Raw genomic sequence first — 27,718 nt, forward strand, 5'->3', positions numbered from 1 at the left:
TTGCGATATGTAGAGAATGATGAGACGAATTTGAAATAGGACAGGTTTAGGGTCGGGGTCAAAGGTCAATTGAGGTTAAAGATCAAACTGACCTAAATTGTGTAAAAAGTGTGTCGTGAACTCTTCCTTCAAACCGTAAGTCAGATCACAAAGTTCTAAATTAGTGTGAAGGTGCCTGACCGAGATTGGTAACGTCAGAGGTCAAAAAACCTAAAAGATGGTTTTTAGTCATTTCTGCTTGTCAATTTGTAGGGAAACGGCATTACACCAGACGATACATATGTAAGGTAATGAGGCGAAGTTTGAAATAATGCAGATTTGGGTGTTAAGGGTCAGTTGAGATCAGTCACTTCCGTCCGTTATGGGGGAGATGAGATCTGCAACTCCACGGATTGCCTTTTTGGTCCCTTTGCGCAGCCGTTCTTCCGTCAGTGAGAAGACATTATAAACAAGAAACGACTTTCATCAAGTTCGTTCTCGATCGGACACCATACAGATCAGAGATCGTGCAAGGATTTAATGGGGAAGCGTTCGGTAAGTTAACCACGAACTTACATGTACCGAAGACAGACATTCGTGAGGTATTACATCATAATTATAACATTTATACCGTTATCGTCAAGGTTTTGTCACTAAAATAAAGGTTACAGGAGCATCTGTAAGACACTCGCTAATCAAATCTAGTGACTGGTTGCCATACACTAACACTACACTTCGGTAACGCTCACACTCCATAGTACTCCATAGGCCTTTTTCGGTTTATAAGATTTGCACAGTTAATACCTAGGCTATAGCACCCATATCCACGAAATGTGTTCTATTTCAGTATGTGTAACTAGTGTTTACAAGTGTAGCACTGGATTCGTACTACCGCACATGTGAGTGTACGACTGATCGATGCAAACGGGATTTCCCGATCTAAATGTGTGCATGGGTGTTATGGCGGTCACTTTGCAGTAACAAAAGTGAGTAATAAAATAATGCAGTAGCCTTGTCTAGGAAAATTTGCATGCAGAACATTAGGCCTAGCTTATTATTCTGATTACTTGCTTTAGGCTTTTTGGTTATCAATTCAATAGGTTCCTTTGGAACAGCATGGATATAAACTTTTCTGGCAAAGCTGAGTTTGTACCTTAATGCATCATACGGCAGGAACCATTCAAAATTATAGGCGAGCCTAGGCCTAGTCTATTGTCATGGCTCTCTGATGGGCATTTCAAGAACATTATTCTCTCAGGAGATTTCAACTGCCCTGATATTGATTGGTATAACAACTGTCTCAGACCCAATGCCCAGGATAGGGAGGTCCAGCAAGCTCTTTTAGATCTTGCTAGTGATCATGAACTGGTCCAAGTTCACGACCTGCCAACTAGAGGTGCAAGTAGACTAGATCTTGTGTTCACCAACAATCCTACACTGATCAAGTCCTCTATGAATATCCCAGGTATATCTGACCATGACATCTTGGTCACAGACTCTGTCTTGTAGCCTACTTACGTCAAACAGAAGCGTAGGAAGGTCTTTGTTTGTTCTAAAGCTAACTGGGCTGGGATCAAAATAGATGCTAATTCCATTAGTGCTCACATTACTAAGCTTTATAATGATGGTACTGACATTGTGGAACTCTGGGAGACATTTAAAACTGCTATTTTGCAGTCTATTGCAAAACATGTCCCTTCTAAGACCAGTAAACCAAAAGGTCAATTGCCCTGGCTCAACCTCGACTTGAGAAGATTGCTCAGACAAGAGCAAAAACTTTATAATAAAGAAAAAGTAACAAATGATTGGTCTAGGTATAGAACGCACCAAAAGCTTTGCAAAGTGCAAATGAAACAGGCAGAACAGGACTATATCAATAATACGATAATAGATGGAATTGCAAACCAGAATAACAAACCTTTCTGGAAATATATAAAATCTAAAAGAAGTGACAATATTGGGACCTCTCCCCTTAAACAAAACGGTAACCTCGTTTGTGAAGCCTCTAGGAAGGCCAAAATATTACTAAACCAATTTTCGTCAGTCTTCACCACAGAGACCTGTGGAGATGCGACCTTTGATCCTTGGAGGAACTTAACTTCGTTACCCCCTCTTGTTATCACAAGTGATGGGGTTGCTAAATTGTTGGAGAACATCAATACTTCAAAAGCTAGTGGTGCTGATAACCTTCCAAATATCTATCTCAAGACTTGCGCACAACAGCTAGCACCAGGACTTTCTCTGATATTTTACAATTCGGTTGTCACTGGTCAGCTTCCTGAGGACTGGCGGAATACAATTGTGGCACCTATATATTCAAAAAAGGGAATGTCCACCTGGCTGGAAACTATCGTCCTGTCTCTCTGACATCAGTTATCTCCAAGTTACTTGAACAAATCATCTGTAAACATGTCTTGGGTCACTTGGATCGGAATAACATCCTGACATCCATGAACCATGGTTTCCGTAAAGGATTTTCTTGTGAGACTCAACTTCTAGTAACAATGGATGATTTACTTAAACATTATGACAGAAATACACAAATTGATGTTATCATATTAGACTTCTCTAAGGCCTTCGATACAGTTCCACATAAAAAGCTGTTGAATAAGCTAGAGGGCTATGGCATAAATGGTAGCATCTTTAAGTGGATTGATTCCTTCCTGACTCAGCGGAAAATGTCTGTGGCTGTTGATGGTGAATTCTCTGAGTGGACTCCTGTTCTCTCTGGTGTCCCCCAGGGGGACAGTTCTTGGTCCCTTGCTTTTTCTTTGTCATATAAATGACCTCCCTGATTGTGTCTCGTCACAAGTGAGATTGTTTGCTGATGATTGCCTTTTCTATAGGCCTATAAGGAAACAGAGTGATCATATTGCGCTACAACAAGATTTGGAGAATTAAGTCTCTTGGGCTGATGCTTGGGGAATGAGTTTCAACTCTGAGAAATGTTACTTGTTGAGTAGTAGAAATAAGTCAACACATTTTTATAGCATATACTGTAGGATAAAATCTTGAAACAAGGAAATCATAATCCTTACCTGGGAGTTATCATCTCTGATGACTTCAAATGGAGTACCCATATAAGTAAAAAAGCTGCTAAAGCTAGCTCCATGTTGGGTTTGCTAAAGAGAAACCTCAAACGTTGTCCTGTGGAATGTAAGAAACTCTGCTATACATCTCTGGTGAGAAGTAGCTTGGAATATGCTTCCATAATTTGGGATCCTTACCAACAAGGGGACATTAATCGCTTGGAAAGAATCCAACGTAGAGCTGCTCGCTTTATTAGCGGTGACTATACTTCCCGGGAGGAAGGGTTTATGACTAGACTGCTCGAAGAACTAGAACTCCCAACACTTGAAAACCGTAGAAAAAGTGATAAATTATGTACTCTCTACAAGATTATGAATGACCAATTCCCAGCTATTCAACAGGATCATTACCTCACTGCCCTTCCCACTAGGAGACGGATCATGCCTACGCAGTTTAAAGATTGTGCTGCGGATAACATAATTAGGAATCAAGTCAACAATAATAGTAAAGCCCTTAAGTATATTCATTGTAAGACCCCCCAGTAAAAGCATTCTTTTTTTCCCTCTGCCATTGCTGGTTGGAATAAGTTGTATGATGAGCAGGTGTGCGTGCAGAGCATCGACACATTTAGGTGTCGTCTGGCGTGCCGCTAGTGCTGTCTATCTCCCCGTTGCGCTTTTGCCCTATGGGTTTCTGCAACGTATTAAGAAGAAGAAGATGCAGAAGGCTAAGTGAGATGGGTTGGCAAAGGCTACAGCATCGTATCTCTCATTTCAACTGCCATGACCTCCGTTTGAACTGCCATGACCTCCTTTTGAAGAAACCTTTCTATTGCTCACTGTATATTTTCAAGTAATATTTTGTCAATTACCAAAAAAATTAAAACACATTGTATCGTTTTGAAAATCCTCTTGCATCAACACCATAAAATGTTACAATCATAATGTTAATTTCTAAGAGTACAGTACCTCGGCCTGCATGTTGCAGTCCATGTCACAGGCCTCCACAAAAAAAGTAGCTTATAGTTATATGTAGAATCCACTCGACTGTAGGTAAAATTTGTGCAGCTGAAACTCAGTTGCATGTTTAGTTTTAAAGGATTACTTCCTATAATTTCCGATGATTGGATTGGCTAATAGTCTGCCACGAACATTCTTATATCTTCTAGTTATCATCGCACACAAAATTTTTGTCGAACATCATTTCCTTGCAACAATAATTTTGCAATGCAAAGGTATACCGTCTATGTTATTTCTCAACCGTTCAGCTCGGACTAGAATCATAGGGTAAGAAAGTAGCACCCTTTCCACACCCTTTCACAATGAATATTTTTGGCCGTCACGGTGGAAGTCGGTGAGTCATCAGAGACCACCAAACGGAAATGGCACGGCAATTACCATGATAATAATAATAAGCAAATATTTATAGAGCGCTTTATGCAAAGGCCTCAAAGCGCTTAAAACAAGTACACAAATATGCAAGACAAATCACTGTAAATTTGGGAATAATAGTGTTTTTAAGAGATGCTTAAAGCAGTCAACCGATGGTGCATTGCGAATTGAAAATGGTAGATTGTTCCAGAGATAGTTACGCACATGTACACAGCGACTGGAACGCTCCCTGTAATGCAAGAAGTTTACTGTGACTTCAACTTGAAACGCGTAGTGCTATTGGCGGACGACTCTGAACATGATGAAAACCAACTTACAAGCCAAGTTCAAAATGCTATGAAAGTTTTCTTCTTGACCAATCTGAATGGACGTTAACTGTGTGAATCATTTAGCTATTTGCAGGTGCAAAACGTATGGGGATTTTCTGTGTGTGGTGCTTGTTAACGGAGTGCAATTCTTCCGTTCAAAATTATTAAGAAAAACATTGAAATATTAAAACACCGCTCAATTATAGTGGCTGATAGCTTCACTTAAATGATTTTGGTGACGTATTGGACTGAATTCAAGATAAGTGGTTCATTTGGCACTTGGGCAATGAAAATATATATTCTTATGAGACTATTAAACTGTACAGAAACCATATAACATTACAGTACATCAAGTCACAACCTTGGTATGCTGTTGTGTTTAATAATGACTTACTGTACCATGGCGAGAACTTACTAGTTTAAACTGAAAGGTAACATATGAGAAAATTAGCGAATATTATTAGCAATCCAAAACTATCTGTAAACTTGAAAAGGAAATGTCAATGACTCAAAAACGGGTGTAATAATCTTTTCATTTATATATATACATTCGGTACTGTATATCACCTATTGGCCTATACATGAGGGTAACTGCAATACATATAACCGGAAAGTAGGCCAACACTGATAGTGACTAGTTGAAGTTCGATCGATTGTCAATGCCAGGAAGCTTTTGTCAGGAACAAGTTTACCGTGAAACAACAAAATGTTTTTCATTTTGTTCATTAAGGAAGTCCACTTTCCACATGTATCTTTGATATCATAGACAGGTTGTCATTAACTGGAGTGTCAGCTGAGAGCTAATCAGTCAGGCGTAACATGTGAAAATGTGAACTATAAGCTTGCGCAATAGTGCACGCTATGCTGACATTGATGAGATTGGCAATTTTCCCGATGAGTGTCTGAGAACTACCGATCATGCTTGACAATGTAAATTATGGTGTTACACAAAAGATAGGTCTATCGCTGCCAAATTACCCACTTCAAGTACATTTTGGTAACCATCCTATCACAAACACTACGACAAAATATGTTAATAATGAAAAGAATTTTTTTCTTCATATTTTAGATTTCTCACAGGTATATTGCAGAAATCGTCCAAATTTAATATCGAAAAGTTGGTTAGATGTTAGCAGGCACACTACAATTGTCCAGTTCATGCATTGAGCTATGATTTTGGTTCAACCTTGAGTTTTAATACTATTGTCCTAGAACTCGACTGCCGGAGACCTTATGATTTGTCGATAGGCCTAACCCATTTTCTGTTCAAAGTACCACATTTGTGCCAAATTGACTGACTCAATGTCGTGCAGTGATATTTATGTGATAAGGCCTACGCTTAGGACTTTGGAAATTCAATGCATTTTGTTTAACCTAGGCCTCAAAGCTAATTGCGTCCACTCAGTAAGACTTCCGCCCCTACGTTTGGCAAAGGAAACAATGTGTTCTATTATTCCATAAGAACATGCAATACTCAGAACTTTCTTAACCCTACTCACCGATGTTGGCTAGTGCAGCATGTGTATGTTGTAACGGCAGTGTCATTAGTTGTAAGATTCAGAAAACAAGCAAGTGTCACTATCACTACCAAGACACAGTAACAAGTATATGGAACCAATTACTAGGAGACTCTAGAGATAGAAATAATATGCCCATGGAGAGAGTCCACCCAGCTGTAGCTGCCATAGCATAGACAATTTCCTGAGATAGGCATATGATATGCTATACTCCCAGTGGTGTCAAAGTGTGGACAGAAAATGTTGTCATTTTCAAAGTGCATTATTTGTACTTGGAGCTATTCCAAACTCTAAAAGGAGATTGCTACAAATTTTGTCATGATTAAACTTTGTGGCTATAGGTTCCCTGTCATAATATTCAGAAACTTTCACGGATGAATTTTGTGAATTATTGCAAAACCTGACCCGTGTTTCGGACATCACTTTTTCCGTCCACATTTTGTATACCAATTGTTGAGTGACCTAGTTTGGGATTTAATACCAAATGTCAGAAGTGGTGTGATTTAGTTATACTGTTATAATTATAACAATATAAGGTTCATGTCAATTCAGTCACATTTTATTTTCACAATGAAGTTAAACAATGTTGGAAAGTTTTACCCTCCACATTTTTTTGAAAAAAAATCATGTAGCACATATTATATGAAGTTTGTTTATACCTACATTAAACAGTACAGTTAACCGACTGTTTTGTTCAGATAATATAGGCATAAGTACAGTACTCCCTCAATTAAAGTATGTACAAGACATATTTCCAATCATATGTCTTGATTTTATAACCACTTACACTTTTCCGTCCATGTTTGAGATGTCCGAAACACTGGTGATGTGCAGAAAAACAAAACATTAATATTGCTTGAAAAAAAGACACAATCATTAACCACTTCATACAGTATATTATGACACATACTATTGCTGCAAACATACATGCTGCACAACTCAAAACTTAGTCAATCATGCCAAATGTAGCAAAATAATTCAACAATATGTTTTCGACATCACCATGTGTTTCAGACACCTTTGTGAATCTAATATATTGTAGAAATAGCACTAGTTTCAACTAAATGGTCAAAGTGGTTGAAGTTAGTGTACAACTTGTGCAAGAGTAAACAAATTTCCTACAACAGAATAATTCTTAACCTTGTTGTCATTTTAACTATACATTTCACCTTACTGTCAACTTGTGACAAGTCTAAAGGATACAGTATATCCTATGCTTGGGCCTGAATGTTATTGGAAACATCAGAATTACATAAAATGTTCAAATCTGACCTTATTAACAATACACATTTCCATCATTTAGTACTGTACTAGTAAAACTGACCCATTTTGACTAATTTACTGTAGCATCAGAGTGACGTCACTATGTATACATACAGTAGTTATGCTATGATTGTCTGCTACAATAGCTTGAAACACGCTCATTGAATCTGCTTGGGATGTTTGTTTTCCGAAATTCATCAGCAAACACACATTGAGACTTTAATATAAAATAACAACAATATTCCCAAGTGTAACACAATGCATTGACACACTCATTTTAAATGAGGAATATCGGCAATTTATGGATTTTCACACTTTTTTTTTACCTAAAATATGATTACCTAAGTAGTTTTAGTCTGGTTGATTCCGATTCATAAATTGATATTAGATATTAGTACTGTTATTTATTAAGAGTAGACATTCTTTATTGTTATTTGAAAAAGTGTTACCTTTGGCAACAAATTTTGGGCACCTTAATGTGAACAGACCCATATGTCAAACAATGATCGTTGAAAGTGGGAAATCAGTATTGCTACTTAGACTTAACAACATACTGTTATGTTCATTGATCACTGAATATGCATAAATGTTCACAGACAATGGGTGAGCCAATCAAATCACAGGAAAACTCTGGAAAAGCCCCATTGACTATTTTAAGCATGAAAATTTCTTTAATAGAATGTTGTTAACTCTATATCAGAGCATTGCAACTTGCAGTTGACGGCTAGTTTTAATTTTTTTCAAACAATTATCTGTAGGAGTGGAAGAAGTTTTTGGTTCCTTTGAGAAGAAGGTTTGGTTCTTTTGAGAAGAAAGAAAAGTGTTCATTCAATAGAAATGTTTTGTTGTGTTTTGCATATAGGCCTAGTTGTGAGTGTGTACAGGTATTCGGGATTTGTTTCTCACAATAAAAAGAAGAAACAAGTTTACGTTCATGCTCGGTGGGACTCGAGCAATCTGAAGATTTTGTGTCCCTGGCTAAACTCTTGCACCTCTGACGCAGAATCCTGCGTTTGTAATATCACTGTCTTCTCTGTAATTGCAAGTCTGTAATGAATGTAGAGAAAAACAAATATGGCTAAAGAAAATTATTATGCATGTGCACCCATATGATAGTTGATTGATAGCTAAGTAGTCATTGAAGTTAAAGAGAAACCAATCAAATCATTGGAAGTGCACCCTTGAAATCCAAATCTCTGTTGCAGCTAACTTGCTTTCAATTCATTATTTTGAGGAAATAAATATATGTTTAAGTTCAATTGTGTGTTTGGGACATGTTTTGTTTAACTTGTGAGTATGTGTGTCTTTAAACCTGTTCTATCTTGGAAAGAGTAAAAACCCAGGATCCCTCTTTTCCTAACAATTCTGTGTGAAGTGATTGACTTATTGTGGTTTACGGGGGGGGGGGGGGGGGGGGGGGGGTGGGGGGGCAGATCTTAGAGTAGCTTATAATCATGTTCATCCACCTCATTGTGTTGTTTTTTCCCCATTTTCACAGTTTACTAGTGCTCCGGGAGGGTGGGGGGCAGGAAAGAAGATCTTAGATTACCTTAAACAGTAATCATGTTACTCCACCTCATTCTGTTTTTATTTTTTCCATTTTCACAGTTTACAACTCTCTAGTGCTCCCAAGACTGTCATCAAATGGAGAGCAGTCACAAGCCACCAGCAGGAAGGCCAAAGGCTGTTCCTAAGCAGCCACCGGCTGGCCTCCCTGACATCGGTCTGTTAGAGATCACCAATGAAAAAAGTAGAGCGAAAACAAACGAGAGCAAGTCCAGTAGACCCCCGGGATCAAAGGAAAAATCAAAGTCAGGCCAAACTAGTGGGGGTGGTGGTGGTGGTGGTGGTGGTCGTGGTGGTGGTGGTGGTCGTCATAGTGGCAGTGGCGGTCCTGGGAGGGGTGGCAGTAGTGGTACAGACACAAGGCAGAATGGTGCAATGCGAAACAATTACAGACCTCCTCGAATGGTACGAGGAGGAAACAGTACAAAGAATAACGGGCATGGATTCCAGAGCAGGGGTGAAGGGTCAAGGGGACACCTAGGGCCAGGTCCGAACCAACCCTATTATGCCAATCAAAAGAGGAGGGATGGAAAACCTAAAGGAAACCCACCAATTGGTGTACCCAAGGCTCAGAATGAATCCCCACGAAATAACGGCAGGGAAGAAGGGTCTGCAAAAGTAGGTACAAATGGAAACAGAAACAGTGACGGCAATACCGGCGCCGCAAGGCATAACGTGAAGACGGGTCAAGTTAGGGCAGAGGTGTCGGATGCTCCTAGACCAAACAGGGACAGAAAGAGAGAAGAAAAGACACCAGCAGTAGGCGCAAGTGCTGCGTCTGTAGGACACGAACAGAAGGACCAGGTTAAAGACGATAGGTCCGGCGTAGAACCTGACAAGTTGACTATATCACAAGAAGAGGTAGATAGCTTGCTGGAAGGGAAGGAGCTCAAAAGAATGGGTATCTTTAAATTGCAGAAGGTAAGTAAGGCACATGTCCCTTTGTCTTGCGACTGTACTCTGTTGTCTGGAAGGGCAGTGAGGAGAGAAAGTGTCAATTAACGTAGTTATCGACTTCCAATCAGACTCATCTGTATCCATGCTTGACATCGATTCTTATTTCTAAATTTTTAAATTTTGTAAAAAAAAATAATAATAATAATTTCAAATCCACATAAATTGGTAACACTTTATCACTGCACACCCACTCACCCACTGCTTAGTCGATACCCACTTCTTCCCAAGGTACCATTCTGAAGAAGTTCTACAGAGCTCTACGTTTACCTTGTCTGTCTTTCATCCACCTGTATCTAGCTGATTTTCATTGTTAGTGTTATACTATGTGTACCAATGGAAACATTCAACTGTGGTGGTATGAGTGCAATAACCATCTGCAAGACCAGATAGATTTTTTTTTCAAGATGAAGTTACTGTATGCTCCATGAATCAATCTTTCATTTTTGTAACCAATAAAGAAACACTTACAATAAGGAAAGTGTAAATATCCCCAAAACAAATACAAATGGAATGAAGGTTTGATAAAATTCTATTTAAAAAGGAAGGAAAACGGCAAATTTTGGTATTAACAAAAAATGTGACAGGAATGTTAATATATACTGTATGGAAAGTACTAGTGCGTTTGTAGAAGCCTGAGGGGGAGACAGTTTAGAAGCACCCATCGTAGCATAGCCACGAACAGATCAAGTTGTGAGTGTCAACCTCAGAATGTTAAACAGAATCTGCATTCTGATGGATTTGTCTTTGTTTGTTTACAAAACTCAACAGGCCAGACAGTTTCTACGAAACCTTTTCCAGGGGTGGCAGTTTTGTACTGTACTGTGGGCTTTTCTTCTTTGGAACTTTTGTTTCACTCTGTATGGATTAAACTTGAATCATTTGAACAGTCTTCATCTTTCCTTTCTCTTCTATCGACAGAGGAAACCAAAGTATCCCAAAGCCAAGTATTTTTGTAGATTATGTAACTATCACATGGACACCCTCGAAGACTGCGAAGACCACGCCAGCCAAACGAGACATAAGAGACTTATGAAGGTACAGAGTGTAAAGTCAATCTTCAATTGAAATCTTACGTCAGGGGTTCCCTAACTGGGGGAATGAACCCCCAGGGGGTGCGTGAGTCCATCCCAGGGGGTTTGTGAGATTTTTCTGAAAGTCAAAACTAGAGTACATTTTGTTGAACTAAAATCTGATATATCATATCATTTAGTAATGTACAAAAGTCGTACCTATCGACAAACTCTTTTCGCGTTCGATACGCATATGTTGCCATAGTAGTACCGTACCTTGCATGTGATAAATAACTGAATTATGAAACAGACACATGCTGTTATGGGTATTATAGTATAATAATGACTCAGATTGTGTTTCGAAAAGTTGGGGGTTGGTGCACAACTCTGACATCCACAGGGGGTTCGTGGGTGGATAAAGTAAGGGAAACCCTGTCTTACATCATTTGAAGAAATCATAAGTTGCTTTGAACTGTTATTTGCAAAGATGTATTCCATTTTCATCCATTTCTCTGTTCCCAGTATAATATTTAATCAGGGTTAGAGGGATATATTCCAGTGGCTGAAATTGAATTGCTGAACAAAAGTGCTTGACATTTTCTGCAACCTTAGGTTAAAACCACATTTCATACCGTAGCATTCTCTGTACGACAGAGGTATATAGGAATGGGTTTTGGGCAAATTTGGCGATATATATTATACTTCTTGCAAACAGCGTGAAGGGAATTCATCAAGGCCATCCAGTTGAGAATGTCATTGTTTTTCATTATAACAATTTCTACAACAGAAGTCCCTTTTTGATCAAAAGTACAGAGAACTTTGACAGCTATTAAAGCAAACATTTCAAAAGTATCACATTTGAAAAATTAAATTGACAAGAAGATTAACCTAGGAAAGAGAAGGTTTTTGAAGAATATTTGCCATGATGATATCACAGACCACCTACTGTATAGAGTGATCAACTCTCTAGAAGAATCAATGGTTTAGAGAGTCTGTTTTCATATGGTAACTCGCTTTAACTTCCTATTCTGCCCTAGAATAAAAGTGTTGCCGATAATTTCAAGACCGTACCAAAGCTATCCGCCTGCCACGCTGAGGCCCTAACTGCCACCATAGAAGATATCGTTGAAAAAGTTGGACTGACAGATAAGATGATGGCGGAGAGGAGAGAGGTTGCGAGCCGTATCAACGGAGTGATTCGAAACAGTATGCCAGGTACTAAAGTCTGTTAGTTTCTCAAGGATAACAAATATAACTCCAAATGTGGCCCTGTTTTTTTGTTGTTGAAAGTTGCCATATTTTGATACATACATGATACATGCCAGGGAGAAGAAGGCAAAAGTATACTTCCAAGTACCAATTACTACTTGTTTCACACTGTATGCATTGCAGTGGGGTACAGAAATGTCTCAACGATAATTTCAACAACAACAACAAAACAAGATGCCAAAGCCTACCTTTTAAATCATATGAATGTCTAGCTTGTAAATATCTTTCTTGCTTTTTATTTTTTACAGTGTTTGTTTGCATGTTTTAGATGTTTTAATAGTAATTTTCTTATCTTTTGTATTTTTAAGGTTATAAGGACCCATTTGGAAATGAGCTTTTAGCTTAAAGGGTTATCCTTTGCATGTTATTTTCTTTTTGTTGCATTTAAGTATATTTCCATCTTGTATTTTAAATGTTTCTCTATATGTGCAATTTTCTTATGTAGATGAAGAATGATTTAATTTGCTGAATAAAATCAAATCAAGTCAACTTTTGGTGCCATGTAGGAGGAGGAGGAGGAGGTGATTATTTATTTTTTGTTGTCAAGCCCAAGGAATAGTTGTTGAACATTGACCTATTCCATACATTTGACAGATTGCTTAGTGCAGCTTTACGGTTCATCCGTGAGTGGATTTGGTTTCAAGACTTCAGGAGTCAACCTGAATCTAACGACGAGTGGTAAAAGAAGTCCTGCGGAGATGCTGGTCACTGTGCTAAATGTCTTAAGTGAAGAGAGTGAGTATGAAATGGGAGGGAGGAAGAAAGGGGGGTAGAGAAGAGGGAGATAGGTAGCTAAGAGGTGGAGGGAGATGGAAGCAACTGTTTGAATCGTGCACACGTGTGTGTTTGGGTGTGAAAAGTTAGCATTTACATGGTTTGTGCAAAGTTATCTGACAAGACCTTGGCCCTTGATACAAGACTGTGAACTTAGACAAATATAACCATAGTAAGAGATAGGAAAATGGGAGGGAAGAGAAGGGGTGGAGGAAGACGGATAGAGAAGGGGCATGGAGGGAGACAGGGATAGAGAACGAGGAAGGAGGCAAAGATGGTGAAGGGGATAGAGAGAGACAGGTATAGAGAAGGGGGAGGGAGGGATGGAGAAGGGGGGAAGGAGACAAGGATGGAGAAAAGGGGAGGGAGACAGGGATAGAGAAGGGAGGTGGAGACAGGGACAGAGAATGGGAGAGACAGACAGGGATAGTATTGGGTGGAGAGAGGGTGATTGGAATGGAAAGAAGGGAGGGAAATCATTAGTTCAGAGGTCAATTGCTCTGGGAAGAAAACATTTGACACTTTAGCAGTATTTGATTAAATTTACAGTAAACATTAAGAATAAAATAATTGCTTCAGGTACACATAGATCATGCAGGAAGTTCACTTGCCCCCCATGTAGTGATTTTGAACATTACCCCACATACACCATTGATTTGCATTGAATGTTCCACCTCACGTCAGCTTATTAGACAGCTGAAAAAGGTTGCATTATTGTGGGAATGAATAGTGAGGCTGTGTGATGTAACACTGTTAACCCATCCACCTGATATGAAATACTGTTTTTTTTTTCTCATTATGACACTTCAATAAATAGTGGAATGTTTTTTTCCATTTTTCTGTTTTTGAATTTTCATATTTCAAATATAGCTTTTGTTCTATTTTCTTTCCCTTTCCCTCTCTTACCACAGAGGAATTCTGCAAAGATGTCGGCAGTAAATTTGAAGATAAATATCCAGTGGTATTCTTCACTGATTCCAAAAGGTGAGGGAGTTGTTTTCATAACAAAGACCTTTTTAGTGTTGTGAACTCCCTGTGACCTTTTACAAGGGTTGTTTCCAAGACACATAGTAGGTTGTATGTTTACACAGTGATAACTCAAGCAGGGCGCAGGGTTTAACTGGAGGTCAAGAAACATGATAATGATATATAGGTCGCTATGTTTATAGTATCATACAGAACTAGATTCTTGTATTCCAATAAAACAAAATTTTGTGAAATATTTGCACACTGGAAGAATGGAACATTACAGTGTCTTACAATACTGCTGATATGATTTGTATTTGGTGGGGGGGCCTGAGTTAGTTCAAGAAGGTTGTAGTATCCTGTTGTTATAGGTTGCTATGTGAAACATGAGTATACAGCTGAGAGAAATAATCTGAAGGTTGCTTGGATAAGAACCGGCTTCAATAAAAATCAAATATTAAAACTTATCACCAAGTATAAATTGATCTCTTGCAGTAATCTCTACTGTGAACTTGGTACGGGCAGTGAGCAGGCAGTAGCCACGTCGCACTTACTGCAAGAATATAGCAAGATCGACGAAAGGGTCAGCAAGCTTGCGATAGCATTCCGTCATTGGGCACATACCCTGGAGATTGATAGACCCCAGGATGGGAGTCTACCACCCTACATCTACTCACTGATGGTCATCTACTTCTTGCAGAGGCGCCGACCAATCGTGGTTCCAGTTATACAAGAGGTATGTCATTTACTACAATAGGGGAGGAACTACAATAGGTTTGTTGTTCAAAACTAAATTTATCAGGAATCGGACTCGGAAAAAAAAAAAAAAAAAGGTCGGCCAACTATTGAAGCAAATATAGAGGAACATTTCCGTTTTGTTGAGCTTAAGATGAAAATTTAATGAAGACCTGGCAATGGAGTGAAAAAAGGTAAAAAAGTCAACTCGATATATTGATTAAATGCAATTCTTATCCATGGCATAAACAGCATTGTGACAAAAGCCTAGGTGGTTAGCTCAAGTGTACTGCATAATAGTGAAGCACCTAACAATGGAAATAACAACAGTGTAGAGAAATTTAAAGAGTTCAAGTTAGTTTACTGCTTTAATGAAATAACAAAGTGTAAGTGTTTCATTACTTGAATATAGTGTCTTAGCTTTTAATGAAGCGCCTGGAATAACAGTGTGGAGAAATACTGTGGTTTCAACTCTGGTATACAATCCCATAAAGCAGCAATGCCATTTGGTCGGCATGGAACATTCATTAACAAGACACATGAGTTTGTTTCGAACCTCATCGTGTTGTTGTGCGGAATACTCTGTCAAATTTGCGTTAATTGTGCTTAAAATATTAAGCTGGAAAATTTCAACATTTTAGCCTCTTTCGGTAATTATTGGCAATGAAAACTTGACAAGTTAAATGAACGTTCATTGTTCTGGGATTCTTATATCATTTGGGACCTTGTTTACCAGTTATATATATATCACCTTGGGGGGTCTAGTCTAGAGTGGTGCATCATGCTGTATTTTGTCGATGAAATCAAAAACATCTTACTATGTGATCTGTCATTAGGATGAAAAGCTACCTCCTATCAGAAACGAAGAGAGTTTAGGAGAACTTTGGATTGCCATATTTCACTGCTACCTTGTGGAGAGAAACCTAGAAGAAGAAGTTATCTGCATAAGGAAAAGGAAGGCACCAACTCGGAAAGACTTGAACATCAATAACAGGAGAATTGTAGTCGAGGGTACGTTATACTTTCAAATCCAATTATGGATGAATTTTTTTTTTCATTTTGGTCTAGAATCTCATGTCATTGATAGCTTTTGAAGTAAACTATATTAAATGAAAAAAATACCATAACCATTATCTTTACCACCTATTATACAGATGCTTGTGATGGTGAAGTCCTCAATCCACCCCCTTCCCCCTCCCCTTTCCTCTCGCTCTCCTTGTCACAATCAACCATACAAACCAGTGAAGAAAAATTATTTCTGCATTCAAGGTATATGAAAGTTTAAAAAGTTTGTTTTTTTGCAAGAAGTCTCCTGGAATATGGCTATGTCATAATGACTCCACTAGGTTTCAGTTTTATACCCTTTTTATCCCCATAGAGGTGTTTGGAGACTGTTAACATTTACAAGTTATACAAAAACAATATTAAAGATGGCAGTGTCCTATACGTGGTGAGACAAAAAGGAGAAATTAAATAACAGAAGAGTAAAAAGAATTAAAACTAGAAAAAGACTTGTACAAGCTTTAAAGTGAAGGTGAAATCTTAAAATAAATTAAGGTTTGGTTTTCCTCTTCATGTTTTGCATGAAGATAGTAAAATAGAGAAAATTGTAATAAGGAAAACTCTACTCCTTCTTCTCCACCCCCGCCCCCCCACCCCTTCACCTTCTTTCCCTTTGGTCAAATGATGGGCATTTGACAGAATAAGCAATCTAATCTAATTTGTTTTGGCTTCATTAATAACAGATCCTTGTGCTCCAGAGAAGAAAGCTGTTACCAAATATTTGTCAGCGGCAGAGGTAATGAGTTATATCATGGATTGCTTTCACATTGCCTTAGAGTATTTCTCAGCTTGTGATCAGAAAGAGGACAATAAATCATCAACTCAAAAGAGAACAGAAGGGGCTGCGGCGTCATCTCACAGCCATGGAAACGAATCCCTGAATCAGGACAGCAGTCTTCTTTCTACTTCTCTCGAGGAAGACAGCTTACTAGCAAACTACTCGCCGGAGGAAACGGACGGGGAGACCTCTGTCGTGGAACCATCACCAGATGGAGATGGTAGTGGATTCTTAGACAAGTCGTCAAGCGATCACGCAAAACACCTGACGGACGATTCGTTTATGTTTTCAGAGGGCGAAGACTGTCCGCCGGATATACCTCCAGTGGATACCATTACAGAAAGAACTCAGGGAAACGAAAGAAATATTGACAAAGTCATTAGTGATGATAACATAGATCAAATGGAAGCTGACAATCCTAGCGTCTCTATATCAGAAGAAACAATTGAAAATGAAAGCCTAGACCATCTAAGAGGGACGTCTCTGGTTGTCGAGGGCGAGTCCAACAATGAAGCCGATTCGTTGCCAATCGATTTCAACTTCTCATTCGATAGCGAAAATTTGTCCAGAGGACAAAAGGTTCCTAAAATATGCAGTAATTGCCAACAGGAGGGACATGTCAGTAAGGTGAGATTAAATAGTTTTTTTTTTATCAGTTTTGCTAACAGACTTACACCCTCACATGTAGTGCAAGTATTCCCTTAAACGAGAAGAACTAGATGCTGAAGATGTGATTGTTACTTTGTAACATTACTGACACCATAGATGTTGAAACCTCCAAGAATTTACTGTATGCAGTCAGCAGTATACACTGTGAAAATGAAAGGTTGAATGTGTCCACTTTCTAAAACACTATTGAAAGTAGTTTAGTGTTTAAACCAGTGCTGTGGCTGAGTGGATATAGGCGGTGGCCATTTGAAGCAATGAGGCTTAGCAATCGGGAGGTTCCGGGATCGATACCCGGCCCGGTCATTGTAAGGTGGGGTTTTCATCCAAGAGCAATCTACTGTTTTCCCATCTGAAATGATTTTCTAAATTTAAAAGATTCCAAATTTGAGTAAAAATGTTGAATTGGAAGCCACCCGACATGTAAGTTGTAATCCCTATGTCCTTGCTGGTTTCTCCCACAGTTGTAGTCGCTTATGCGTCATAAAAATGACTGCTGATTATTATGAGTATTATTATTAGTGTAGCTTAATAATTCCCAAGGGTTAGGAAGCCTGCCATTTTGCTCATTTTGTTTTTTTTTTCATTTCCCAGGACTGTGACGACGACAAACTTCCGGATCTTGTTCCTCTCCCAAAGATGGAGAAGTGGTATCTGAATGCAATTCATCATCTGTGCAATGTAGTTTGTGGTAAGTATCATTACCATGTTGATGACAGAGCCAGGATTGTTTGGTACACCCCTCCCCCCCCCCCCCCCCGTGCATCACTTTAGCTATACACATACAGTAGCTGATGTTATGGAAAGTTGCAATTCAAAACTTTCCAGCCATTATTGAATACTGAAGATGTTCAAAGGATGACCACAAAAAAAAAAACGTGTGTGGCATTAGGGATCGGTTATTTCATGTTTTGTCATGGAATGCACAAATGGGGCTTTAAATTGAGGTGAGGTCAACGGTCAAAGGTTCGTTTCTCAGACAACATAAGTGTCATAGAATACAATCCCTGACTTGACCATCTACAACATATCAACATTAATTTTGTGCCCAACAAATCATCCATCAAAGATAATCCTGGGGTTGTAAATTTTGTTCAATTCACCTCACCTTTAATATCTGAATCGACCGCAACTTCAAAGTTTACAAAGTGACCGTTGTCCGTTTATTGCTCGATTACAGATCAATTCTCATCCAAGAGATGGGAAATTGAAGAGAGGAACCGCATCATTGTTGAATTAGAGAAATACATCCAGTACTATTCCAGCACCAGCATCAAGCTGAGTCTCTTTGGCTCATCAGTCAATGGCTTTGGCTTTCAGAATAGTGACCTTGATATTTGCATGACCTTCAAGGACAATGCCACAGGAGAGGTGAGAGCCAACTAGCTTTTAAATAAGATGTCTCAAGTTTGGGTTCTAACAGTTTGGAAACAGTTTTTTTTTTTTACTCTTTTTGCTTCTTCCATGTAAAGTCGGCTGGTTAAACTTGTTTTGCTAGATTCATTAATGCTAATGTATGAAGTTCCTTGCAGATGGTAGTTTTGTAGCAAAGCATCATCAATAATTTTTTTTTTTTGAAGTTAAAAAAAGAGAAAAGTTCGAAGATTTATTGGAAACAATTATGGAATTTTCAGATGTTAAATGTTGCATTCCGAGAGAAACAGTGTGTCATGAAAATAGTTGACACTCTGGTAACAGCAGGGAATTCATATTTTTTGTCTTCATGGAGTGCAACAAGTAGAGATGGAATATTTTGTCTTTCCTTCTCTGTAAGGGGATAAATGTGCCAGAAGTCATCCAATCCTTGGCTGGGATCCTGAGGAAGCACCACTCACTCTTCTCTGTCATTCCGATCACAACTGCCAAGGTGCCAATCGTCAAGTTCGTGCACAGGCCGACTCAACTCGAGGGCGACATAAGCTTGTACAATACCTTGGCTCAGCATAACACCCAGCTGTTAAGGACTTATTCAGAAATTGACAAGAGGGTCTGCCGTTTAGGTCACATGGTGAAGGCGTTTGCAAAAGTAAGCTTCCAAAAATTGTTTACTTGCCTTACAATCTTTGCTGTTATATTTGTTTTACTCTATAGAAAGTGTTTTGCTTTTTGTTCAATGTTACAGTTTAAAAGTTAAGAGTGCCTGGTAGTTTGATGATTGGGATCTTCAGAGCCAAATTGACAAAATTACACACAGACACACACAAAAAGAGAAGCAAGTTCTGTAAACAGATGGACAGCTTGGTTTAATTAGGATATGGTTAGCACCTAGCAGTCTTGTATGAACTGATGATGTCAAGATGAATCAACAACCACATGGTGAATTAATTAATAAACTAACTATCTGTGGAGACTGAGAAAAGACAGTTAGCAAAGATTACATGAGGAGTGCATGGTTAGAATGAAAGGTGAGTAGAAAAAACTAGAAAGGTGAAGATTGTCATGGGGAGGGGGGTGAGGGAGGGGCAGAGGCTGGAGTTAGGAGATGGAAGAAGCAAGACAATGAGACCTGGCACTCTTTACTTATGACTTTGATAAATCAAGCCCTCTAGTTGTCAAACAATCTGTAAATGGTTTCCAGTGGAGGCTAGCTCAAAATGGTTGCATGCAACATGTTGTCAATGAACACATGTGGCTAGATACAATCTCCAAGTGGATAAAGAAACTTTAGGTCAATTTTAAAATGTTATAATTTTTGGTTCTCTTTTTTTCTTTTCGTTATTTCTGTCTTCACTTCCAGGAATGTGGCATAGCAGATGCATCTCGGGGTAGCCTGTCATCCTATGCTTACATCCTGATGACCCTGTACTTCCTCCAGCAGACCTCGCCTCCGGTCATACCAGTGTTACAAGAGGTACCGCCCCCCCCCCCCAGCTTATATCTGCTTACATTTGCCTCCTCTGTTCAAGTTAACCTCTTCTTTCTCATAGTGTGTCGTTCCGTAGTTCAACAGAAATATACATGATCTATCTGTATATGCTTAGCAAGCTATTCCTAGGTTCATTTACTACTACCTTTGATTTAAAATATAAACAGATTTCTTTGAAGTATCCATTTTGCAATTTAACCAGAATTTCAGCTTTGATATAACACAAGCCCAAACAAATAAGCAACAGCTGAGTGCAGGGTAAGCCTTTGTACACCTTTACAAAGAAAAACTGCTGAATTTCTGAAATGCTCCTTTAAGGATTAGTGACTGATGAAGGCAACTCCACCGGTCCAGACCTTGTTGCTTAAAGTTAATCAATGATTTGTGATTTGATTTAGTGAGCAGTCATGGATTGTATCGGACAACATTTTCCCTTGACAAATTAGAAATGCCTTACCAACATGATCTTTTAAGCCAAAACAATTTCTCTTATTGAGCTGACCTGACGGTCTATGTGCTACACTAGGTAATTCATCGACCTTCATTGACGACCCTCTTATGTTTTAATGAATACATCTCAAAAAGTAAAGGTGGTATCAAAATTCATTCTGTGCTTTTAATTTCAACCTGGGATCTGTGGACCCTCTAAGGGGGTTTGAGGAACTTGTAGGGGGTCACTGATGGCAAATTGGTCTGAATAAAATAGGGTCTACTAAAGTGAAAGGGGCCTATTAACATTTTGCTGATGTTATATAGGCTGTGAGAACAGAACTCATCTGAAATTGTCATCTCGGGCAAACACCGACATGGTTAGTGTCTGAGTTCATCGGTGATGTTCCCTCTGTCCAGGGATTTGTGAACATTTGTTTCATTGTCCCTAGACTTCCTTGGATGGAAAAAAAGTACTCTTGAGGACTGAGCACTGACACTTTAGTACAAGATTGTTAGAGTGTAGTCTGTCCTCAAGCAAAAGAATTTGCTCTAAATGTTAAAATTAGCCACTGATTTATGACATCGGTCTTTCTCTTTCTTCGACGTAGCTATACGAGGGTGACCAAAAGCCAGAGAGGATAGTCGAGGGCAGGAATACCTGGTTCTTCAGCGATATTCGGCGTCTGGTAAGTTGTGCAGTCGACTTCATCCTCGGTGTTTGACACCTCTTGACCTAGATTGGATACAATGTAATAGACAAGACGGTTATGAGGGGAAGGAGTAAATCATACGGAACGGGTGAGGTGAATAGATCTTGCTTCAAGATATGACTCAATAGTGTTAGCATGACAGAAGTCTGTGCTTAAAGGCATTGAAGACTCGCCCCAAACCGCGTGCTGCACTCTGAAAAAGTTAACTTTATGTTGCTTGTTGCTACAAAATGCAGACAGTAATAAAACGTGATACCTTGTTATCTTTTATCTAGACCTGAGATGTCCATGCTGCTATGTACACTGTTTTGTGGGGATTGACCGTAGCTGTGTGTATTGACTGTACACTAGTGTCTAATTACCGACGGTAGCAAGCTGTGTGTGTATTTTCTGGGATCGATGGTGGTGACTAACACTTCTGTTACACCTCATACGAAACTAGGTCAGATTTACCGGCATGAGAAGTTTCTTTGTGCGCGAGTCTTCACACCCTTTAATGTGATGATCTAAAGCCAGTTTGGAAGACTTATCCATCTTTTAGCAATGAGAAGTTTTACAAGTTCTGAAAATGTAAGAAAAGTGAAATCATAATGTAATTCAAAAAAAATAAATATTAATTTTAGTAAGCATTATGTGACTGAGCTGTTTTGAATTATGAACTTACTTTGCAAATGAAAAGTTTGCAAAGTTGAAGACAGAGATGGGGTATGGGGAAGATTGGGGGGGTATTGAAGAATGTAAACATTTAATGAGGCTTGTACACTTTTGGGCCCCCTCGTGGAGTAAGTCAATTTAGTCACGGGCTAAATTTGGCAAACTTCAGTCAGTTTTGTATAGACTCTTTTCTATTTTCTCTGCATATTTAGAAAAATGTTTGGAAGGGATACGGTAAGAATAAACTCTCCGAAGAAGAACTTTGGCTGAGTTTCCTACGCTTCTACACCGAGCAGTTTGACTGGGGTAAATACGTGGTCTGTACCCGTCACAGTAAACCTCTGACCCGGTTTGAGAAGATGTGGATGGGAAACAGCAGAAGATTTGCCATTGAGGATCCGTTTGACCTTGACCACAACCTAGGAGGAGCTCTGTCCAGAAAGAGTAAGTAGATGTGTTAGCAGATGTAAGACCAATGCTATAGGGAGGGGAGGGGCGGGTGGGAAGGGGAAAAATGTGTTAGCTTTTGAAAGCTATGAAACTTGGTGTCTGCAGTCTTGTGGGTTTGAGTGAGTTGGATATTTCCCAAGAGCGTTTCTTGTTTGTCCCCGGTGGAAAACGTCTCCCACTGGGTGAAAAAAGAAATCCAACACTGTTAATCAGATGTGAGGTGTAAACTCAGTGCTTTAATACCATAGAATAACTGCCTTCTCGGCCAATTAGGAGTGAAAAGTTACTTTCTAGACAAATTGCAAAGTCTGGGCTGATGGTGTCACTCTCTTGAAAAGTGACTCATATATTCATCAATTTATAGATACAACTGTGTTTACCTTTCAAACTTTGAACTTTTTATCAGTGTTCCTTATTTCCTCTTCATGGCAGAGAATCACTCCAATGTCATAAACTACACTCAAGGGTAGCCGGTAAAACCAGAACGTGAATCGTAGCAAACTTTTAAACATAGTGTGAAACTTTCTTTCCCTTGAATATGCAGTTTATCAGGACTGCACACAAATGTGCATAGACACGAGAAGCAGATGACAGGATTGATTGTTCCTTAGCAACACAAGTCTCCTTGCCGTTTTGGCACGTAAACAAGCACGTACGATATGATAGGAGTGACCACCGTAAGCAATCTATAAGACTCTGATAGTAGATGTTCGAATAGTAGCCAAGGGTCCGTGCAGAATTAACATTGTTAAGAGCCAGAAAGTAAATATCAACAACTTGATCATCCAAACCTGGCAATTATTTTCAAATTTACCATGCCCGTTGTAGTGGCAATCTGTTATCTACGGAATGCTTATCTCTTCAAACTGACAAAGGTTTAAATAATATGTTAGCTGCACCTGGCAGCATATCACATGACCCTCCATGGTTGGTACGTTTTCCTACTGTGGAGTGATAGTTCCAGATCATATTAAGTTTGATGACCGTAACAGCTAGAGGAAGCTTTGAACTTACAAAAATACTGATTTGTCCAAATTGTATTTAGTTTTACAGAGTTTCGTCAGATCAGTACCAGACATTATAAGTTTATTTGAGAGATAATCGATACAAAAATGATGCTTGTCTATTTTTCAAACTCGGAACCTCTTTTTTTCTGTATAACTGAGAGGGCCTGACGTTTTACTGTAACATTTAAAGCAGCATTTTGCATCCTTTTCTGTGATATCTCTCAACCTCACTGACTCCACTATGCCATAACGACATACATAACTAGCTTATCTATTTAAATCTTACTTCAAATGGTGGCATAAAAGTCGAAAAATGTGCAACTTTCAACTTTGTTTTTCTCCAAGATATTTTCCGTTGGGATCCCAATTAACCTCGCCCATAATATGAATATTTAAACACTACGAACTTCATTGACCAATACCGTACGTAATACAACACCAAGCTTGATTTGTGTACAGTCTATATGGCAGTTGTACCAGGGAGTTCCATAACAACTCCCTGGTTGTACCAACGCAAAGTCTTGAATCTATTTTTAGCAACGGCTCATAACTAAACCTGCATCTCTGATTGGTTGAATTCAAACTAGTGGGTTTGGGGTACTGTATGCGATTAATTTTAAATGTGGAATTTTGTCGTGGATACTTTTCTCATTCTCTGCAATTATCCTAAATTACTCGCCAATTAACGATGTTGGCAGGGAAAAACTTGGATGATATCTTAGTTTGCTGTTTTGTGATTGATATATGTAAAAAACTCGATGGACATGTCAAAAAAGTAGAAAACGGCGACCAAACGCAAAATGCTGCTTTAAGGCATTTTTGGCTTTCGTTTCAACGCATATGTTGCTGCAGTCATACGCTATGATTAGTAAAGTTATCAGTTTATCATGGTTATCAAGTTTGTAACTGTGCTGTGGCAACTTATATATATTATGTCTGTTATAATATGGTATACATATCATTATGGACATCTCTTTTTGGAACATTATTTTTGATATATAGTTAGTCTGTTGACATTCCATAAAATGTATGATTCATTGTCACAGACTTCTATATTGGCATCTCTCCTCCTATATTCTCTTTGCAGTGGCAAACTACATCATGCTCATCTTCAGGAAAGGCAGAGAGAGGTTCGGAACCCCTCAGAATACACCAAAGCAAATTTCACACTTGTATGTAAGTATCATATATGTGGCGCTAACCTTGTTCCCCAGCCGCTTTCACTAATCAGCCTATTGATGGGGCAGACCGATGTCTGGACAAGAACGATCATGATGTCCCACTTCACCAGCTGAGTATCCAGCAAATAAAAATGTGCGGGGGAGGTAAGGGGGGTCCTAAGAACAAATGTAGAGATTAAGATCACTTATGTATATAATATGTTGTATATCGATAAGTGCCGCAAACTCTAAATTTTTTAATTCTGTTTTAATTGTATAATTATAAAAAGTCAGCATGTTTGTGGTGGTGGTACAAAAATATTACAACTCGTTACATTACGCATAATCAGTCCTAGCTACGGCAATCTTCCCCTGAAAACTGCGGTTCCCAATCAAAGTACCCGCCCCAATGGTTCATTGCTGGATTTAGCAGCAGACTAATGCTGCAACGATCCTGTTACATAACACCATGCTATTTTTAGCAAGCAAGCACGAAGTGGAGATTGATCACAAAAATGTATTATCAATCCACATGTTAACAGAGTATTCAGTCCCAATTGCTTGTAATACTTTTCTTTTATGCTTTTGGTTCATTTGCCAACATTAAATGTAACAGTAAGGAAATAAAAACAAAATTTTTGCATTTTTTCTTGTTTTTTTTTTACTATATTCACACTTGCAACAGGTAACTATTTTAATGCTCATATATATTGCAATATAAATACATTCATGGAGCTGTGCACCAGCTGAGGCACGAAATGCTTACACAGTACATATACAACACTGTATATACAACAAAACTCTTAGTACTTTACATAACAGAACTACACAGTGGGTGGAGATTTTGGTAGGCAGATAATATTTTGGAGATAGCTCGCAAAAAATTGTAAACATTACTGAATCTTCGGTACCCATATAGAAAAAAATACACTATGGAGACCGTTTTACTATCTGTTGCTGGGTTATGAATATTCAGCAGGTTGGATTGCAGCCACCCAATGAAATCTAAACCATTTCTGTGTATGTTTTTTGCTGTCTTTGGTACAGCGGGGTTTTACTTTTGGCTTTTTGTATATGACAGGTTAACAGATGGGTAGCAATGGCCCAATGTCAAACTGAAAAAAAATGTATGCTTATGTCGTTGGCTTCCTATATCCACAGCGGTTTTTCCTAGACTATCAATATTTAACAGACGGGCAGCAACCACCCAATGATAGAGGCTGCCGTATCTGTGGCAAGATCGGACATTACGTGAAGGATTGCCCCATCAAACTCAGAGGTAAAGACAGGAAGCAGCAAGCCAAGGCATCCAGTGAGTAATATTCTGGCCAACTGTCAGTACTCTTATGTCTTTGCTTAATAGTAGTAGTAAGTTGAGTCTCGTCTATCCGACATGCTCAGTGATTAACCTCCGCCACGTATCACGGTCTTGCGCAAGATTTATTGCTTAACGTCCTTAAATTGCGACTTTATTTTTCCAAGCAAGGTAGTCACGGGCCTTCCTACTGGTTTAGCAGTATGTCTCAATGCTTCTCTTAAAGCAACCTTTGCTGGATCGTCCTCCTGGAGTTTTGCTACATGACTGAAAAATCTCAATCTTCTATTTGCGACTATGGATGGCCAAGGTGTTTGGTTGGTTTCATTGTAGAGCTCATCGTTTGATAACCAATTGTTATTGGTCCATCTAATCTTGAGAATATTACGAAGTAGTCTCCTTTGAGAAGTGTCAATTTTGCGATCAAGATCCTTCGTTGTGCCCCACAGTTCGCAGTTTGTTTAATAAACTGCGAAAAAAAGTCATTGGAAAGGAGAAATGTACGACTAGAATGGGGTTTGAAGTTCCAGTGACCTCAGGAGGTACAAGACCTGTGCTCAACTAACTGACCTATCCAGCCCTTAGTTGGTGACAATCTCTCTATAGCCTTTTTCTAGCTGACTGATGCTTGTCAGATATCACAAATACCTTGCATACCCTTCTTAAAGCAGGGAAGGGTAGGTGGTTTAATATTTAGTTGTTCTTTGTAAAATAGAATGTTGTCTAATCATATCTGATTATTCCTCCCATTAGCACCTCAAAAGACGCCAAAGGAGAACCCTGCAGAGATTACTACAAAGCCACTTGAGTCCAAGTCAACCACTTCTAAGAAAGAACCAGCAAGAGAGAAAATGCAAACAGAGAAACCAACATCTGAGCAGCAAAAACCAGAGAAACCGACCACAGAGAAACCGACCACAGAGAAACCATCCAAAGAGAGACCTGTTGAGGTTGCTATGGAAATTGATGAAAGTGTGGTCAAGCCAGAAAGGAAAATTGACCACCAGCAGAAGAAAGAGGTCAACAATGGCCCTAACGCAGCCACCCAGAATCCCTCCAAGTCTGAGAAAGTTGCAAGTGAAAATACCATTAATAACAGGAGGAATTGTCCAGAGGAGAATTTACAGCCAAGTGGGATGAATACTGGTGGGAGGAGCATTATCACAACCAGTCAGGTTAGTAGTCTCCCTGTTGCATCAGTTTTGAAATGTATCAGTTGGTTTGTCACAACCAGTCAGGTTAGTAGTCTCCCTGTTGCATCAGTTTTGAAATGTATCAGTTGGTTTGTCACAACCAGTCAGGTTAGTAGTCTCCCTGTTGCATCAGTTTTGAAATGTATCAGTTGGTTTGTCAGAACCAGTCAGGTTAGTAGTCTCCCTGTTGCATCAGTTTTGAAATGTATCAGTTGGTTTGTCACAACCAGTCAGGTTAGTAGTCTCCCTGTTGCATCAGTTTTGAAATGTATCAGTTGGTTTGTCACAACCAGTCAGGTTAGTAGTCTCCCTGTTGCATCAGTTTTGAAATGTATCAGTTGGTTTGTCACAACCAGTCAGGTTAGTAGTCTCCCTGTTGCATCAGTTTTGAAATGTATCAGTTGGTTTGTCACAACCAGTCAGGTTAGTAGTCTCCCTGTTGCATCAGTTTTGAAATGTATCAGTTGGTTTGTCACAACCAGTCACTTTAGTAGTTTCCCTGTTGCATCAGTTTTGAAATGTATCAGTTGGTTTGTCAGAACCAGCCAGGTTAGTAGTCTCCCTGTTGCATCAGTTTTGAAATGTATCAGTTGGTTTGTCACAACCAGTCAGGTTAGTAGTCTCCCTGTTGCATCAGTTTTGAAATGTATCAGTTGGTTT

The 27,718-nt window shown here is 39.0% G+C and overlaps 1 protein-coding gene across 3 annotated transcripts in view; it reads left to right on the forward strand.

Annotated features, from left to right (window-relative positions):
- Positions 1-375: 375 nt before the first annotated feature.
- LOC139977170 (terminal uridylyltransferase 4-like) overlaps positions 376-27,718 on the forward strand; it is a 32,027-nt gene continuing 4,684 nt past the window's right edge. The window contains exons 1-18 of one of the 3 annotated variants that reach the window (XM_071986402.1): positions 376-534; positions 9,097-9,975; positions 10,930-11,046; positions 12,059-12,236; positions 12,885-13,025; positions 13,976-14,048; positions 14,526-14,766; positions 15,602-15,776; positions 16,511-17,232; positions 17,866-17,962; positions 18,452-18,642; positions 19,046-19,297; positions 20,009-20,122; positions 21,178-21,255; positions 22,146-22,377; positions 24,478-24,566; positions 25,712-25,862; positions 26,619-27,040. In XM_071986402.1, coding sequence (XP_071842503.1) covers positions 9,133-9,975; positions 10,930-11,046; positions 12,059-12,236; positions 12,885-13,025; positions 13,976-14,048; positions 14,526-14,766; positions 15,602-15,776; positions 16,511-17,232; positions 17,866-17,962; positions 18,452-18,642; positions 19,046-19,297; positions 20,009-20,122; positions 21,178-21,255; positions 22,146-22,377; positions 24,478-24,566; positions 25,712-25,862; positions 26,619-27,040 — 4,116 coding nt within the window. In that variant the 5' untranslated portion in view covers positions 376-534; positions 9,097-9,132. Of the gene's footprint in view, positions 582-648; positions 966-9,096; positions 9,976-10,929; positions 11,047-12,058; positions 12,237-12,884; positions 13,026-13,975; positions 14,049-14,525; positions 14,767-15,601; positions 15,777-16,510; positions 17,233-17,865; positions 17,963-18,451; positions 18,643-19,045; positions 19,298-20,008; positions 20,123-21,177; positions 21,256-22,145; positions 22,378-24,477; positions 24,567-25,711; positions 25,863-26,618; positions 27,041-27,718 lie in introns of those variants that run through there. The other 2 variants (XM_071986392.1, XM_071986407.1) reach the window with 2 other exon arrangements.

Source organism: Apostichopus japonicus, chromosome 2 (assembly GCF_037975245.1).
Source record: "Apostichopus japonicus isolate 1M-3 chromosome 2, ASM3797524v1, whole genome shotgun sequence".
Classification (NCBI taxonomy): domain Eukaryota; kingdom Metazoa; phylum Echinodermata; class Holothuroidea; order Aspidochirotida; family Stichopodidae; genus Apostichopus; species Apostichopus japonicus.